This window comes from Pantherophis guttatus, chromosome 4 (assembly GCF_059756535.1).
Source record: "Pantherophis guttatus breed Tessera chromosome 4, ASM5975653v1, whole genome shotgun sequence".
Lineage (NCBI taxonomy): Eukaryota > Metazoa > Chordata > Lepidosauria > Squamata > Colubridae > Pantherophis > Pantherophis guttatus.
In genome coordinates this window covers 139,621,098-139,637,989 of record NC_142066.1, presented here as the reverse complement: position 1 = coordinate 139,637,989, position 16,892 = coordinate 139,621,098, and the positions used below count along the sequence as shown (strand labels likewise).

Below are 16,892 nucleotides of genomic sequence, written 5' to 3'. Positions count from 1 at the left end.
AAAACACTGATTTCAAACTTGTAAGAGCCTATACTCCCACCTTACGCTTGACTTATGAGAATGGCTTATCCAAGCAGGTAGCAGGTTCATTAGCTTCCCCCCCCCCATTTCACAACTGTAAACAAAATCACCCCATGAAATTGTTCAGGACAAACCAAAAACAACAAAACAAAACAAAAATTAACGAAAGACATAATTCTCTATTGTGAGATACAACGAGGATAGCCACAGACTAAAAATAGGAATAAATGTAAGAATAGACAAATATTAGCTGAAGTTCAGAGGCACACTTTTGCTGAAGATCAAATTTTAATTCAGGGAACGGAAACTGTTTTATATTTAAGTGCTGTTTTTGTATTGTTTTAAAATGTTTACAGTTTATAAATCTTAAAAAAACATTTAAAACAATACAAAACCATATATATATACTAAGGATTTTCCATAACATATTAAACAACAGCCTATCAAAATTGGAAGGCCAACTCCTATCTCTTTATTTCAGGTAAGCAAAAATATTTACTTGCTCACCCTTTATAGTATGCCAAGATGCTGGCAAACCTACTGATAATCAGAAGGGTAGGGAAGGGAAGGGAAGAGGCGAGGCAAGGGGAGGTGAGGGAAGGGAAGGGAGCAATGGGCAGGGGCATTCAGAAATTCAATGGCAACAATTGCTTTCTGTTAAGTGCAGCAACCACATACCAAAAGATGAAACCCAGAATACAAAAATAAACAAATCCTTTTTGCCTATTAAGTGCAATAGTGGGGGTATATGTGTGATGTGCCTTTCTCCTCCACCTCCCCCCTAAAATCAAAGGGGAGATTTTTTTTCCTTTGACAAGAGCTGAAGACCCATATTAGGCTTTAAATTCCTATACAAGTACAGAATCCACAAACAACTCTGACTTTAAAATGTTTCAGACATAACCTGCACGGAAGGCCCTGAATTAGACTAATAAAATTCCAGGAGGCAGCAAGAAGCAAGGCTGCACCTTATTTCAACTTCTCTTATCCTGAAATATAATTAAAATTGATTTTGAAAACAAAGGTACAGTATGATCCAAAAGATAAGTGCACTGTTTTTTTTAAAAAAAGGCATTTTTCTCTGTAGCATGGAACTGCCATTTGTAATTAGTCCTAACTAGATAATTATCACACCTCCAACAGTATTTTAGTTATTAAGAAGCCTCACAATAAGAGCTCAAATACTTTGTTTTGCTTATTTTATTTCTCCATTAGGGGTATGAAAAACAGTTTGCAGAAATAAATTTAAGTACTTCAATAAAAATGGCTGCAAGCGTGTCAGTATGTTGGTGAATCTGATTTTTCATGAGGACGCTTTTAAATATATATATATATTTAGTTATCCAATTCAGAGTCCCCTAGAACCTTTTCCCCATGTCCAATAGTGTATTCTTCTTTCTTGGCCTGTTATCAAACATGATCAGTAAAAGGTGAATGGAGAATTTACTAAAGGACCCAACAAGAAAGATATCCTGATCAGTCCAGTTGCAGATGCCCCATCTGTTTTAGACCAGGAAGAAGCCTCGTCTACTCCTCAAGAGTAAATTTGGAGGGTCCCATAGCAGCTGCCATACTTCTGAACCTTTTCTGAGCATTGGCCTACATCTTTAAGGAGTTCAGCAAGTCTTTCACTCTGTCACTGTTTAACACATTCAGTCGTTTGAAGCCTTTGCCGACACGTCCTGGTTCAGATGCTTGTAGAAGGGCAGCCAAGCCCCAAGGCTTGGAGTTGTCTAAAGGACGTTTCTCCACCTGCTGTAAAATCCAGGCACCGTCCCTGGCCAGGCTGACAAATCGTTGAAGCTGAGCTGCGTTTACATTCTTGCTAATGTTAAGATTCTCCTCAAAGGGATTCTGTATATGGAGGGCAGAAGCCTCTGGCTTGTTCTGCTCTTTCCCCTGCAGATTTTGAAAAGGAGAAACAAAATCCTTAAGTACCTGAACTTCAACTTCCTCTCTGAACAATCTTTCAACCATTATGTGAGAGATTGCACGACATACAAAAGAGATATTCCACCAACCATACAGGCAAATTTATGTTGTTCAGAAGACGGAAAGATAACGAATGAAAGGAATGAACTGAGTTGCTACAGAGAGAGGAGACACCTTTTCGCAAGGACACTAAAGCAGTTAGTAGTACAGATAGTCTTCAACTTATAACCACTATTTCCCATTGATAAGCAAGAAGATTGTCCTTGTGCTGGATTTTATTATCTTTTCTGGTTTGGTTGTTAAGCTAATGACTGTAGTTAGTAGGTAATCACATGATCGTTGAGTGAATCCAGCTTTCCCCATTGATTTTGCTTGTTGGAAGCCACTTAAGAAAGTCACAAAAGGTGATCACGTGAACTTGGGATGCTGTAGCTTGCTTGCATAAATGCTGTTTGCCTAGCACCTGAATTTTGATCACGTGACCACTGAGAATCTGCAACAGCTCTAAGTGCGAGGAGCAGTCATAAGTCATTTTTCCCCAGTGCCACTGTAACTTAAAAATGTTTCTAAACAAACAGTTGTAAGTCAAGGACTACTTGTAGTAATATCTTTTGGAACTGAATTAATTTCCTTCCTTTAGTAAGTGCACCCCTGGTGGCTTACTGCTAAACTACAGTATATGCAATCTTACACCTCTGAAGTCCTGTAAAAAAGGGGTTCAAGGGCAACAGTTTGTTATAGTGGATACGTTATTATGCTAGAAACTGAGAGATGATGAATTCTGGTCCTCCCTTAGGATGAACACCAGTTGAATGACTTTGGGACACATTCTCTCTCTCTCTCTCATCCTGGTCCAACTCACAGAATTGTTTATATCTACAAAAGGCAAAATACAAATCTAATAAAACAATGAACAAATAAATAAAGATTGCACTTTGTTTTACTCTGTCCTCTTTATCTCTTCCCCATTTGGCCTTCATTTACACCAGATGGTTGATCTAAAACATTAGCATCCAGTGATGAGCAGGAGGCAAACCTGATCATCCACCCTTTATGGATGATTGTTCTAATGGAACAATTTTTCCACTTGTCAAAAGGTTTGATGTCCGTTTCCCTAGCAGCCCATTTTCAAGTGGTCTAATTAGCTACTGTACTGCACTGCAATAAAATATTTAACCAGAGGTTTCCAGTCTTTCTAGACAGTAGATATATATCAATTTTTGATGTGGTGCTCTTGACTTTGTAAAGGGCTGTTGAGGACTGAGCATCTCCTGCCCCACAAGAGGTTTGATCAGGAGGATTGGACAGGATAATCAATTAGAAAGTCCCAATTATCAGCCTCAGGCTAACTGGTGCTTTGCTCAGTATCACAGCTTTTGCCCATGCTTTTAATGACAAGATGTTGTTTTTCAAAAGCCGCCAAAGATTTCTCTATGAAATTACTTAATGCAGTTACCTTTCGGATGTTTAGTGAATTTTTATTGAAGGCAAAATTTCCATAGAATTCAAAGAAGTCTCCAAGAAGTACATCTGAAACATGAAATAGACATGAAGTTAGTAGAAAGGAAAAACGAAACCAGTGTTCTCAATTAATTGGTGGGAATATTGAAAATGTCTCTTTCCTTACCTAATGTTTCTGTGTTGCTTGTTGGAGCAATTTTGTTCAAATTACTAACAAATGTACAGTCAAACCCTTCAATTACTTCCTTGTCTTCTGCATCTGAAAAAAGAAGAATTTTACGAGCTTCATTAATTCAGCATCAAAAACAAGTTAGCATTTCTGTAAAGGGTTATACAAAATTATAGAACTCAGAATTGCTGACTGGGGAATTCTGGGAGTTGAAGTTCATTTGTCTTAAAGTTGTTGACTTGCTTAGGAAAGGAACATTTCATAAACAGTGGTTCTCCAGAAAAAAGTAAATTAATCATTCTTTTACCAGCTAGTTTCTTCAGTTGGTCCAAGGTGGGAACAATGGGTGGCTGCCTTTGTTGTAGGAAAAACAAGACCATCATAGTTAGAGAGAAATTGGTAATCCAAGCACCAGGGATGCTACTTGTAAGTCCATGATTCCATGCCCAGTATCGTATGCTGAATGCAAGAGCTCTTACACGTGGGTCAAGGCTGCCATAGAGATAAAGAAGTTCTGAACTTTTCAAGGCAATTCTGTCGGAACATAAAAATATCAAAAATGGAAGGGGAAATTACAGTAGCAGTGATAATATATTATAGTAACTTTATTAACTTTATTACCATCTGGCAGACGGTACAGGTCAATAAAAACAAGGACAAATAGACTGAAAAACAGCTTCTATCCTAGGGCAATAACCATATTGAATTCTACGATATAGTGCAACATCGGGTTTCCAATTTCAAATATACAGAATGTAAAGGATGTATGTTTGTGTTTTTATTTTTATAGTTATAATGTACACTGAAGACGGCATTTAATTTCGTTGTACCATGTGCAATGACAATAAAGTTAACTAACTTAACTAACTAACTAACTAACTAACTAAAAGCTAACAATGTTTTAACTGTGAGTCCTTCGTTACCTCTAAGCTTGGTTGTTTGCTTGCAAATGTTTTATTACCTGGTTAGGTAGCATTACCAGTATATCTAGTTAGGTAATGAAACGTATGCAAGAAAACAATCAAGCTGAGAGAGCATCAACCCTGAACTAGTACTATAGATTCTCTTCTACATTAATATTTTAGCTTTCACACAACAGCTAATGCAAGCATATTTGAAAATGGAACTCCAATAAGAAAAGCAATTTCTAAGAAGAAAACGTGAAAGCACATTAAACTAATTAAGATTAATATGAGCCTAGTGAGCCAGTTCAACTGGCAACAGTGACGTCTTAAGCAGTCTGTTAACCAGAATTAATAAGTGTCCTCAAATATGCCAAACCAGAGTCCTTACTAGCTTTGGGCTGAAAAATCGCACTACAACATAAGGGTATTATGTGTGACAGCTGATAGGCCCCATGTCAGGTATAGGAAGTGGCTTTTATAAGGCTGTTTTTGAATACAATTTATATACAATACGGAAGCACTTTTCACAAAGAGGTTGCAATAGGAATGGCAAATGAAGTTACTTTTCTTCCCCGTTTTATCAGTCAGTTTCAGAACAGAAGTAAAAAAAAAGGAACAGAGTTCTTGAGTGGGAATGGAAAGGACTTGATTTAACTAGGAACAAAGGAGCATCACCATACACACAAAGAGAAATGATATAACAAGGCCCATAAATCCTTAGCTAAGACATGACACTGATCTATTCAATAGAATAAAGCTACTTCTCTTTCTCTCTCTTGGCAATTCGTGATTGAGTCATTAAACCAAATGAAAGAAGATTCAAAGGAAAAATGAATCGATTATTCCACAGAGATCTGCTTCCTCCTAGTGGCCATTGTAAGAAAATTATTCTTTCTGAATAATCCAAGTTTGGACAAAAATCCATGGTTTATCTTAACCATTTATAAAATAAATAACAAAGCATTAAATCCTGAATGTTATGTCTTTCTGGCTATTTCTAGAACAAGGACCATGTGATGCATACAATGCTCAGATGGTGAGATCTGGGTTCAAGTCAGCCATTAGGTTTGTTAGTTTGCCACAAAGCCCTCCAGACGAATTTTCCTTGCTAGAGAGGGTATCTCTGGGAGAGTGGGAATGTCAGAAAAGTCAAGATGGTGTCCGCAATCATGTGACAGAAGTTCTGCCCCTTTATGTAAGATACACAAAGAGTGAGGTTTTGATTATACGATTCTGGTAGCCAATTTGGCTTGTTTGACTTTGTCAGACAAGTGCCCTTATAAAGATGAGATTAGGGTGATGTATTAGGAAATGCGAAATTCAGGTTCATGTCCACCATTAGCTATGGAAGCTCACAGGGTGGGTATGGCACCTTTTCTTAATCCACCCAATTGATAATGACCAACTGCTGTTGCGAGTAAAAAATGGCAGTACAATATACTCCCCCAGGAGGAAAGAGACTAACAATAGCAAAAAGGGGAAATGTAATTTTAAAATCTTGTAAAAATGCTTACCGGTTGTTTAGTGTCAAATCACACTGAAGTCCAGAAGGCTGATGGGAAAATCTCACCAATGGACAACGAGCATTAAGTATCTTTTGGACACCCTCGCATCCTGGTCCAGAGTTATCAAGAAATTCACCAAGCATGTTAAGGATCCTTTGGGCTGCTATTCGTTCAGAAGGAGCTTTCTTCATTTGGTAAATTATGTTAAAGGGGCTTGTTTTCTAACACAAAAGAAAACAAAGAATTAATTCACAAATCAGACATCCCATTCCCAAAGCTGAAACAAGGAGAGGGAGCATTGGAAATTAATGTCAGACTTTCCCACGTTAGGCAAAAGGCAGAGTACAGTTAACCATACTAAAAACAAATGTTTCCAGATAATGGCCATTTTTATTGGAATGAGAATTAAAGTTACATGGAACTAAAGCCTTCTTGATTTGCTTTTATAGTATTGTGTGCACATCTCTGAACTTCTTAAATTCTTAAAATTCACCTTATACCTCCTGTAATGTAAATTTATATTAAACTTTTCAAACAATATAAAACTTCTGGCTCAGATAGAGAATATTAATTTATATCAGCTCTCTTTTCAATTTAGTGCCCTCCAGCATGTGCTGGACTCCCCAATTCCTCAATCTGAGCTCCCACCATTCTCCTACATGGGTCCACCTGGAAATCACACTTACTGTTACATAAAAGCTACTTGAGAATCTAACATCTCAAATTCTGGAAACTCAGAAGGCCTCATTTAGGCTACTGACTGAGACCAACTCCCTGCTCACCAGAAATCCAAAGTAAACGATCCCTTGGCAAATAATTGTATGTATCTGTTTTGGTACAGCACAGAAAATAAATGACCTGCTTGTACATTTCAGAAAATAGTTTCTAACATTCAATCAGAATCTACCTTTTTGTAATACCGTGTACTCATAGTTGGAGAAGAATCCACAGATGCAATGACAACTATTATATCAGAGCTGGGGAATTTCTGATGCTGCTAAACTTGATGCTATTCAAACTTGGCAACTTTAAGATGGGGGGGGGGGGGATTTTTACTACCAGTTCTCCGAACCACCCGCCTCCATAGCTACCGGATCGGGCGAGCATTTCACTCCTGATGTGACCATAGAGATACGGCAACTGTTTTAAGGGCAAAGACTGGTTGTAAAACACCTTTTTTCAGCATGGTTGTAACTCTGAACAGTTACTAAACCAATGGTTGTAAGTGGAGGACAACCTATAGTCCTGTCGTAGGCACAAATCTATGTGTAGGTGACCTTGGGCAATAATTCTCTCTCAATTCTAAGAAGCAGGCAAGATTAAACCACTTCTGAAAATCTTTGCCAAGAAAAGGACAGGCAGTCAATGCTGATCTGAAGGCTCAATCAATCAGTATGGATATGAATAAGCCCAGAAGGGATCGAAGCAGTTGCAATGCCTCATTCATTTCTTGCATGCATCTCAAAAGACCGTGAATGGCAAAGCACAATCTTACGCTTTGAGTTTACATTTTCTTACAGCAATGGAACAAAAGCAGTAGTAGAAAGCACATCAGCGCAAAGGAAAGCACAGCTTCCTCCTGTTGTGAAATATGTCTTTGTTGACTAATGTGGTAAAGTTTCAAGGCTGTATGTGGGAAATCAAGGGGAAAACTCCAGGTTTCCCCAGGCTTAGTTTCTTACCGTTCAGCTCATGCTTGAGCCTTAGGGCTTAAAAGCTCTCAAAGTACTGAAACAAACAAAGCTATAAATACGATGATTAAAAATATAAATAAATAAATAAAAATGTTCACATAAAATATTTAAAACCATTTAAAAAGTATGATAGATATATTTAAAATGATCCTTTTCCAATGAGGAGAGTCAGTGAAAAAAAAAATTCTACGAAAAATGATAAGAAAAAGTCAGAGCTTCTTTTTTATTTGCCAGAAATGAGAGACCCTGCAGGAAGGAGTGGTCATCAAAACGATTTGCTTAGTGAGACTACGTAGCGAGAAGCATGTGGGGAATTCGTCCATCCATCTTTAAATTGCCAAGTTTGCAAACTGCTGTTCTAAAGTCTAACAGTTTACAATAATATTGATTTTTCCTGCAGCAGCTGCTTCTTTTAAAATATAAGAGCATAACTATTTCTAACGTATTAAAAGTAACATTTAGCCTATTCAGGAGGTAAACATCTTTTTAAAAAGCTAAGGACAATGGGAATCAATCAAGAAATCAGACCAACTGCAGAGGCCAATGCTATCGTCATGGCCTCATTTTCATCTCAGCATAACACAATTAAGTCATTTTACAATAGCATTTGAGAAATATTTTACCCTTTTGGCAGAATTTTTCCCAACTTTATTCAGCTCCAGGAACATATCTAGGTCGCATCCAAGTTTGCCAAAGGTATTCACAGTAGAACCAAAAGGCTTCACAATACAGTCTGGAACATAAGCACTTGCAATATCTTGAATTAAGGAACAGGCTAAAAACCGGAGTTTGGTATTTTCTTCGGTCAACTGACATTCATTTGTGAGCAGGTACAACTGCTCACTCACCTGAATAACAACAATAATAAAAAGAGGAAATATCTCAGATTTTAAGTATCTGGCACTCAAGGTATTTGTAAGATGCAGCCTAACCTTTTACAATTGTATTCTTGTAAGAAATGGCATCAAGTTTAATCTTTATAGAATATACCCTTAAAGAATCTTAGAATAGCTAAAACATTAACAGATGATACAACCTCTAATAGACAAGTCTCCAAGTAAATAATCCTTTAAGTATGTATTGAAAGAACCGGCTGTTGATTCTATAAGAAGAGAAACAATTTAAAAGATGCAGCAAATAATTTCTAGTTGCAGTTTTCTTTTCTTCAGAATGCTTTGGCATCCTGCTGGCATTGTTCTTGCTGCTTGCTAAGAACATTATGTATTTTTAAAGATAAAATGGCTAAATTTCTGAGAAAAGGGCACCATGATTATGTACCATAAGATTCTATGACTACAGAAACAAGAAAATCCTAGTTCAGAGGTCACCAACCCGCGGCTCTGGAGCCGCATGTGGCTCTTTCATTCCTCTGCTGTGGCTCCCTGTCACTCAAAATATTTGTCACAACTGCCACTGTGACACCCACCAGCATGCAATTTATTGAGCCGGTAGGCCAATCATGGATAAATCCAAGAAAAGTAAAGTTTCAGAAGAAAACAGAAGGTTTAATTCAACTACATATGCTAGTTTTGTGGCTGCTCAGCAAATAGTCGGGCATGGGAAGGGTTTTGTGGCTCCCGGTGTTTTCTTTTCTGTGGGAAATAGGTCCAAATGGCTCTTCTGAGTTTTTAAGATTGCCATCCCTGTCCCAGTTAATTTGGCTGTGTTGCACAAACTCCCAAAATTGGTTCCTAGAGCTGTTGGACAGCAGATAGTTTTATACCCTTTTTGGAGAGACAAACACTGAAGTTATAGATGTAGCTTTTATTAGAAAGTATTTTTGAGACTGGTTTTTGTATGAAAAAAAGTGTTTTATTTAGGAAATAACACAGTGGCTAGGAGATACAGTTTCTTAAGTCTAACTATAGTTATGAGTCTAGGATATGTAAAGAAGAACAAGCAAGTCAGGTGGGTACTTGAACTGCACAGGTCAGAGTCAGAAGAGAAAGAGAACTGAGACAGAAAGGAGCGATGAAAGCCCTGAAAACATCAGAATAATTGGTACAAGACATGTTATACTAAGACACACAAAGTGAATCTTTTAAACAAGGGAAGGAAATAAAAGGTTCTCTGCTAACTATCCCAATATTTATTGCTCCTTGTGGTTAGAAAGTTTATAGGTACGGAAAGCCAATGCATGCAAAGTTGAATTCCAACAAGAATTATATTTCTTCTTCAAAAGTGTAGCTGGAAATATTCTTGAATATACTTATCTGGATCAGTGATGAAACTGGATAAATTTGTAGTACAAGTTGATTCTCTTTGCTTTGATACAAATTGATATATAACTCACAGTTAACATAGGATGTTTAGTACAAATGAGGAAGCCAGACACCCTGTGTCACTTTCTTGTTGGATAGAAAAACGGAAGCAAAAAATAAACTTCTGCCTTACCATGCCAACTAATGTACTTAATATCTTAATTTTCTTTTCTTTTTCCTCTAAGGCAGTGATGGCAAATCTATGATCCATGTGTCAAAGATGATATGCTAACAATATTTTTGATGATACACAAGCAATCACGGACAATTGACAACCTCTATTCTCAAAAGCACACCTTGTTCTCACATAATTTTTGAAGGCTGTAGAGGCCGTGTGAGACTGGATATGAATCTGGCCCAATCCCTGCACCCTTCCCGGCAAGAAAAGCCAGGGACTGGAATTCTTATGTATTAGGAGGAGACAATAGAAAGAAACACAGGGTCCATGTTCTTTTGCTTGGCAAGCAAGGCAAGCCCCAAAATAGAGTTCTACATAAAGCCAGAGGTTTTTTTTTCCTTTACAAGTTTAATCAAGATATTGATCGTTTGTCATACCTGTTAAAAACACCTGCACTTTTAGCAAATTCTTTGACCAATACTGATCTCTCAGCTTTAGCTACAACCCATTTTCCAGTTATATATTCAAAGCAAAAATAAGCCTGCTTGTTTGCTATCAAAGAATTGCAAAACAATTACTGCATGAACCATTACCGCATGAACTTACACTTTCTGCATCACAAAGTTTCTTCAGCAGCATTTCAACTGGAATAGAGGTTTGTCTATGACAAAGAATTTGGGTTTGTTCAGAACCGGGGTCTGACTGTTTTCTCAACATCAAGGTAAGGATTCTAGATTTAAATGGAATAGGGTATTCATCCTTAAATTCTGGAATTGTAATGACATCCTGCAATGAAGTTATGCTTTCTTTCTCAGAAAATTCTATGACTGCATACATAGCCTGAAGTAACATGAGACAAGAAACAGGAAAAAATATTAGGAATAAGAGCTTAAGTTTGAGAACACAGATGAACTATTTAAAGGATTAGGTTTTAATAATTAAATTGATCTACAACTCAGATAGTCAAGTCCATTAGATTGATAAAATTAACTTCTTTTAAAATCCTTCAGGGCAAAAAAAGAGAATGTCAAAAAATAATTATTACGCCATCCAGTATAACAACAAAGCAGAAAAATATGGATTTTCTTAAACTCATCCATTGAGGCTTTTTCTCTCTGAAATACATATACCTTAAATATTTAGATTTCAGTTGCTAACCTTTCAAATACTTACTTTACTTTTATAGAAGAAATGATTCTTAATATTTCCATGCTGTGATAAGTATTTGAGAAAAGCCTTGGCATTGAAATTGGGGGGACAATTTATTAATACAGTCCTCTGTGCTTGTACTTGTCTTTCTGCAAGAATTTCACTGAATGTCTTTTTCCTGGAGTCATTTTCGCTATCTAGATTTGAAGGAGAACAAGAGACTAATGTGAGAAACTTAGATGACACACTAAAAGTGTTTTTTTTAGAATTACCTTTAAGAAGTTTTTGATATGGAAAGAAAAGGTTTGGGATGCAAAGAACTAGATGGTATTTCTCCTGAGTCCCTTTGCATATTTCTCTGACTTGTTCTTTATAAACTATTTCACTGATAACGCAGCAAATTTATTAAGAGAAATAGATAGCGTTGATCAAGTACATGTTTGTTGTGTTTATTAGCATTTACAATAGCTAAAATAGCATTTTACTGCCTTGTAGCAAATTTCTGTAAGAGTTAAGAGGCAGAATTCATGTGAACTGGGGAAGTTGGGAACCAAATTCATGATATAGTTTGAATTTATCTGGAAGCTAATTTTTGGGTGTTTGGTGTCTCATTTATCTGCGGAATAACTTTAGCAGAAAACATGTGAAGTGTTGATAAAGAAGAATATTTGTAGGATTGAAATGAGGAATACATGATGTTCTCTGAGCTTGATTATTTTCCTGCAGATTTTTATTATCTAAACTAGGTAGTAATACCAGTGCTCAGCACTGATAATGTTACCTAGTTGGGTAATGCAAGAAAACAACCAAGCTCAACACATGAAGTGAGTATGAGTGACTAGCCTCAAAAAAGGGCAAAGAATTGAATTGATGTACAGCCTTCCTAAACTGACTGAAATAAGAAGGAATAAGTTGTTATTCTTCTAGATTTAAAAAACAAAGAGGATAGTGATTATCAATCAGTATCAATAAACCTAATGTGGGATTCTGATATAAGACCCATGTCCTCATGAAAAGAGATTAAAATGGTGAAAAATGCAGATATAGTTCAACATGACATAAATCCCACGTTGGTTGTCTGCTCAATTTTTGTCGAAGTATGGTTTTGTCATTGCTCTTAAAAAAAAATCTTTGAACTAAAACCACCTAATATAAAACAAAAAATTATCTCTGTGTAATTTTACAAGAATTGTAAAATCATGAGAAAGCAGTTGAAAAAAGGAAATCAAAGAACTCAGGTCAATCCAAATTATATTTTGATTTCTTTTTTAATTTAGCAATTATGCAAATGAAAATTATGGAAATGATACCATGTCACCATGCATGGTTCAACTTTCCCTAATCTGGCTTGGGACAGATTTATATGGATAATATTATCAATGTTACTTGTTAAAATGGTTGGAGGAGGAACTTCAGAAAGATCGGAGAATAATCTGGTATGAAATATGTTTAATCTAATGTAATGTCCTTGAATAAAAGGGAAAAAAAATATACTTATATTATTTTATATAAATAATATCAGAATAACAAGGATGCAGGCCATTGAATGTTATCTTGAATGGCCTTTTTCCCTTCAGATTCTTGGTTATGCAGCTACAGCAGAATTTTAATGTATCTGCACTTCAAATCCCAGAATTCCACATCAGCGCACTTGGGCACTGAGCAAGAGAGATGCATGCTGAGATTTGCAGCATGTTGCCAGTTACTGAATAAGCTTTTAATTTGGAAATACCCACCTCAAGATGTCCAACTTAAAATGTTTTCAAAGTTAAAACTATTCCAATATTGATTTATAGCACAGAAATATACAATTTTACCAATACTTTGTCAGTTAAAAGGATCCAGACAGACTTTTGGGTATATGATAACTTCTGTAACAAAGTGTGCATTATGTCACAGCTGAATTTAAAGTGGAGGTTATTATGATCTTAGTCCATATGAGAATGTTGCATTATTGGATCAAAGTATTGACTATCTGAGGTTTCTCTTGCAAAATAGAATAGGAAAACCCATGGCATTAGAAATGTATGAATCTAGTTGTAGACTTTTTATTACAGGTAGTCCTCAATTGAGCTCAAATTGGACCCAAATGTTCTCTTGCTAAGCAAGACAGTTTTAAAATGAGTTTTACCCCACTTTATGACCTTTCTTGCCACAGTTATTAAATGAATCATTATAGTTATTAAGATAGTAACATGGTTGTTACATGAATCTGTCTTCCCCGTTGACTTTGCTTGTGAAAAGTCACAAAAAGTGATCACAGGACCCCAGGACATTTCAACTGTCTGAATTTTGGTCACATGACCATAAGAATATTGCAATGGTTGTAAGTGTGTAAAATGGTCGTTTTTCAGTGCCATTATAACTTCAAACAGTCAGTAAACGAATGTTTGAAAGTTGAGAACTGTTTGTATTCAATACTCTGGGTAATGCTTAAAGAACAGGTTATAAAGAAAAATTTAGATTTAAATGCTCACATCAAAACAGCTGTCAACAGTTGTAGTTCCAAATGGAAACATATCTAACATGCAGTAAGAAAAGGAAGTATCTGAAAACTTTTTGACTTACCTGCATTTTATGCATATGAACATTATAATGAAGCTTGCCAATTTTATGGCATCTCAGCTCAAGAAAAGCTTTGTGTTTATCGGTATGGCAAGTATCAGAAGTGTTTCTGAACCTTTTTTAGTGAAATCCAGGAAGGTAAAAAAATACATTCTTCATACTGGAATAAACCACTACATAATAGTGGTTATTAATTATATTGATATGAGCTGTGGTGGCGCAGTGGTTAGAATGCAGTACTGCCGGCTGTCAGCAATTTGGCAGTTTGAATCTCACCAGGCTCAAGGTTGACTCAGCCTTCCATTCTTCTGAGGTGGGTAAAATGAGGACCCAGATAGTTGAGGGCAATATGCTGACTCTGTAAACCGCTTAGAGAGGACTGTAAAGCGGTATATAAGTCTAAGTGCTATTGCTATTAATAATATTAATTACTAATAGAAGATGATGTTATGAATATGTTTGCCGCCTTCAATTATTTGTAAAAACAATAAAGGCAGAATACAAATAAAGAATTAAAAAAATAAATTAGCTGCCACATTATCTATTGTCAGCTAAGAAACAACTCCTAAATGTGATTTCAGTGCACTGCTAAAGTGATTCTAAAATATCAACATTTGTATTTGGGGAAAACAATTACTCTTTGGGAGAAAAAAAATTTTTTTTTTTAATGTTTTCAATTTTATTTGTTCTGTTTACAGCGTTTTATTTGGTTTGATGCCTGTGGAGATTCTCAGTCACGGTTGTCCCAAAGGTGCTTTTTATCTCCCCCCCAAAAAAGCAACTGGACTTTCTTTGTCTTTCCTGGAAGCCATGGAAGGAAAAGAAGAAAAGAAAGCCCAGTGGCCTTTTGAAAAAAAGCACCTTTGGGATATTTGGTTTGATATTTCAATTTGATATTTCAGTTCTATTTCGCTAGGCTGTTGGGTTTCAATCCATTCACTCTTTAGGTTTTCATTCGTTGTCTGTTCACATAAGATATTCCTGAACGCCATCACTCTGCTAAACAAACAATTCCTTCAACACTGTCAAACTAGTTACTAAGTCTGCACTACTATTAATCTTCTCATCGTTCCTATCACCCATCTCCTCCCACTTATGACTGTATGACTGTAACCTTGTTGCTGGTATCCTTAAGATTTATATTGACTTGTTTTCCTATGACTATCATTAAGTGTTGTACCTTATGATTCTTGACGAACGTATCTTTTCTTTTATGTGCACCGAGAGCATATGCACCAAAGACAAATTCCTTATGTGTCCAATCACACTTGGCCAATAAAGAATTCTATTCTATTCTATTCTATTCTATTCTATTCTATTCTATTCTATTCTTCTATTCTATTCTATTCTATTCTATTCTATTCTATTCTATTCTTCTATCTACTCTACTCTCTACTCTCTTCTATTCTATATACTTGACTGGGTTTTCACCAACCTCTAGAAAGCAAAATGCTCCATATATTTTAGGCCAGGGGTCTCCAACCTTGGCTACTTTAAGACTTGTGGACTTCAACTCCCAGAATTCCTCAGCCAGCAAAGCAAAGCAAAGCTGGCTGAGGAATTCTGGGAGTTGAAGTCCACAAGTCTTAAAAGTGGCCAAGGTTGGAAGCCCCTGATCTTAGGGCATCACCTCGTGGCCCTCCTGTCTCCCGAGCCGCTTTCTCCAATGCCCTCCTCTCTGATAGGCCTTTGCCCAGTCTTATTCTTCGCAGGTAAAAATCTACGAACCATGAAGAGTAAACGGCTTTCCTCCCCTATTTCGAAAATCTACACCAGCCGATCTAACGTTCGCCTCTTCCCTTAGCCGACTAGTCGGAAAAAACAAAAAGACTCCCCGTTTTTACCCTTCGTCGGCGCCATGCCGCCAGGAGCCTGCGGCTCTCCCAGGGACACCGCAGCGGCTTCCGCGGAGCTGAATCGAATCGCGCCGACCCGCCTCTTTGCCACAACCAGGCGGGATAAAAGCGATCCTCGCCATTGAAGCAACAGAGGCAAGGTCCCTGTGGGGGCAGCCATGACTGCCGAGAGGAAGGAGAGCGGTGCGCCTGCGCGCCGTGACCGAAACCGAACGGGACAGGGTAGCGCGAGGGCCAATATTCCTCGGATGACAAAAAACGCGTTTCCAGTCAGGGAATAGCTGCGGATGTATCAAATCTATTCAGCTTCATTCGAAGGCTTATTGGAGGGAGAAAGACTAACCTGGCAAAGGCATAAATTTAGCTTTACTGCGCTGGATGAAAGTCAAGATTGTATTTATTTATTTATTTGTTTGTTTGTTTGTTTGTTTGTTTGTTTGTTTGTTCAATTTATATGCCGCCCTTCTCCAGAGACAGGGCGGCTTACAATGCGTTAAGCAATAGCCTTCATACTTTTGTATATACCTGCTTAGTAGGGCTTTCCCTCCCCCCAAGCGGTGTTCTTTTTTATACAAAGTCAGCTTATTGCCCCCACAATTCGGGTCCTCATTTTACCTACCTCGAAAGGATGGAAGGCTGAGTCAACCTTGAGCCTGGTGAGATTCGAACTTGCAGTAATTGCAGGCAGCTGGTGTCCTTAACACCACTTTAATCTGCTGTGCCACCAAGGCTCTTCTTTTTGTTTTTGTTTGCTCCATAAGAGATCATGCTGGAATTATTTCTTGTAATTGATGTTACGCATATATTCCATATGAGAGATATGTGCAGATTTTGAACATAAGAGACTCCATTTGGATAAGGAGCTAACAATGACTGTGTTAACCCAACAACAATGTAGGTTTCCCTAAATTGATGTGGAAGAAGGTGGAAAAACAGCAAAATATGAAAGAAGAAGGAAAGTGGAAAGGAAGATGGAAAACAGCAACCAAGGTTGGGAAGCTGGATTGTCTTCATCACGTTGTATATTTCATTATTTTCAAAGCTTTGCACTTTTTACCAGATAATTGCAAATATAGCTCCCATTGGCTCTTCTCAAAAAAAAAAACTAAGAAAGGTGGACCTGATTGATACACGATTGTAGACTAGATGGGATGCTGGAAAACATCCTAAAAGAATCAAAAGCCAAGCACTGCCATACAGTATCACTGCCAAGAAAATGACATGAACCTAGCCACCAAGTCACCAGGAATATATCT

The 16,892-nt window shown here is 37.1% G+C and overlaps 1 protein-coding gene across 1 annotated transcript; it reads right to left on the bottom strand.

Moving 5' to 3' along the window:
* Positions 1 to 1,206: 1,206 nt before the first annotated feature.
* On the bottom strand, positions 1,207 to 15,840 carry MTPAP (mitochondrial poly(A) polymerase). The gene is made up of 9 exons (XM_034402644.2): positions 15,625 to 15,840; positions 11,240 to 11,412; positions 10,673 to 10,906; positions 8,311 to 8,535; positions 6,003 to 6,214; positions 3,891 to 4,117; positions 3,581 to 3,673; positions 3,410 to 3,483; positions 1,207 to 1,920 (listed from the first exon to the last, which is right to left on the bottom strand). Exons 1-9 carry the CDS (start codon positions 15,794 to 15,796, stop codon positions 1,621 to 1,623), a joined length of 1,710 nt encoding a protein of 569 aa, XP_034258535.1. The 5' UTR covers positions 15,797 to 15,840; the 3' UTR covers positions 1,207 to 1,620.
* Between the last annotated feature and the right edge of the window lie 1,052 nt (positions 15,841 to 16,892).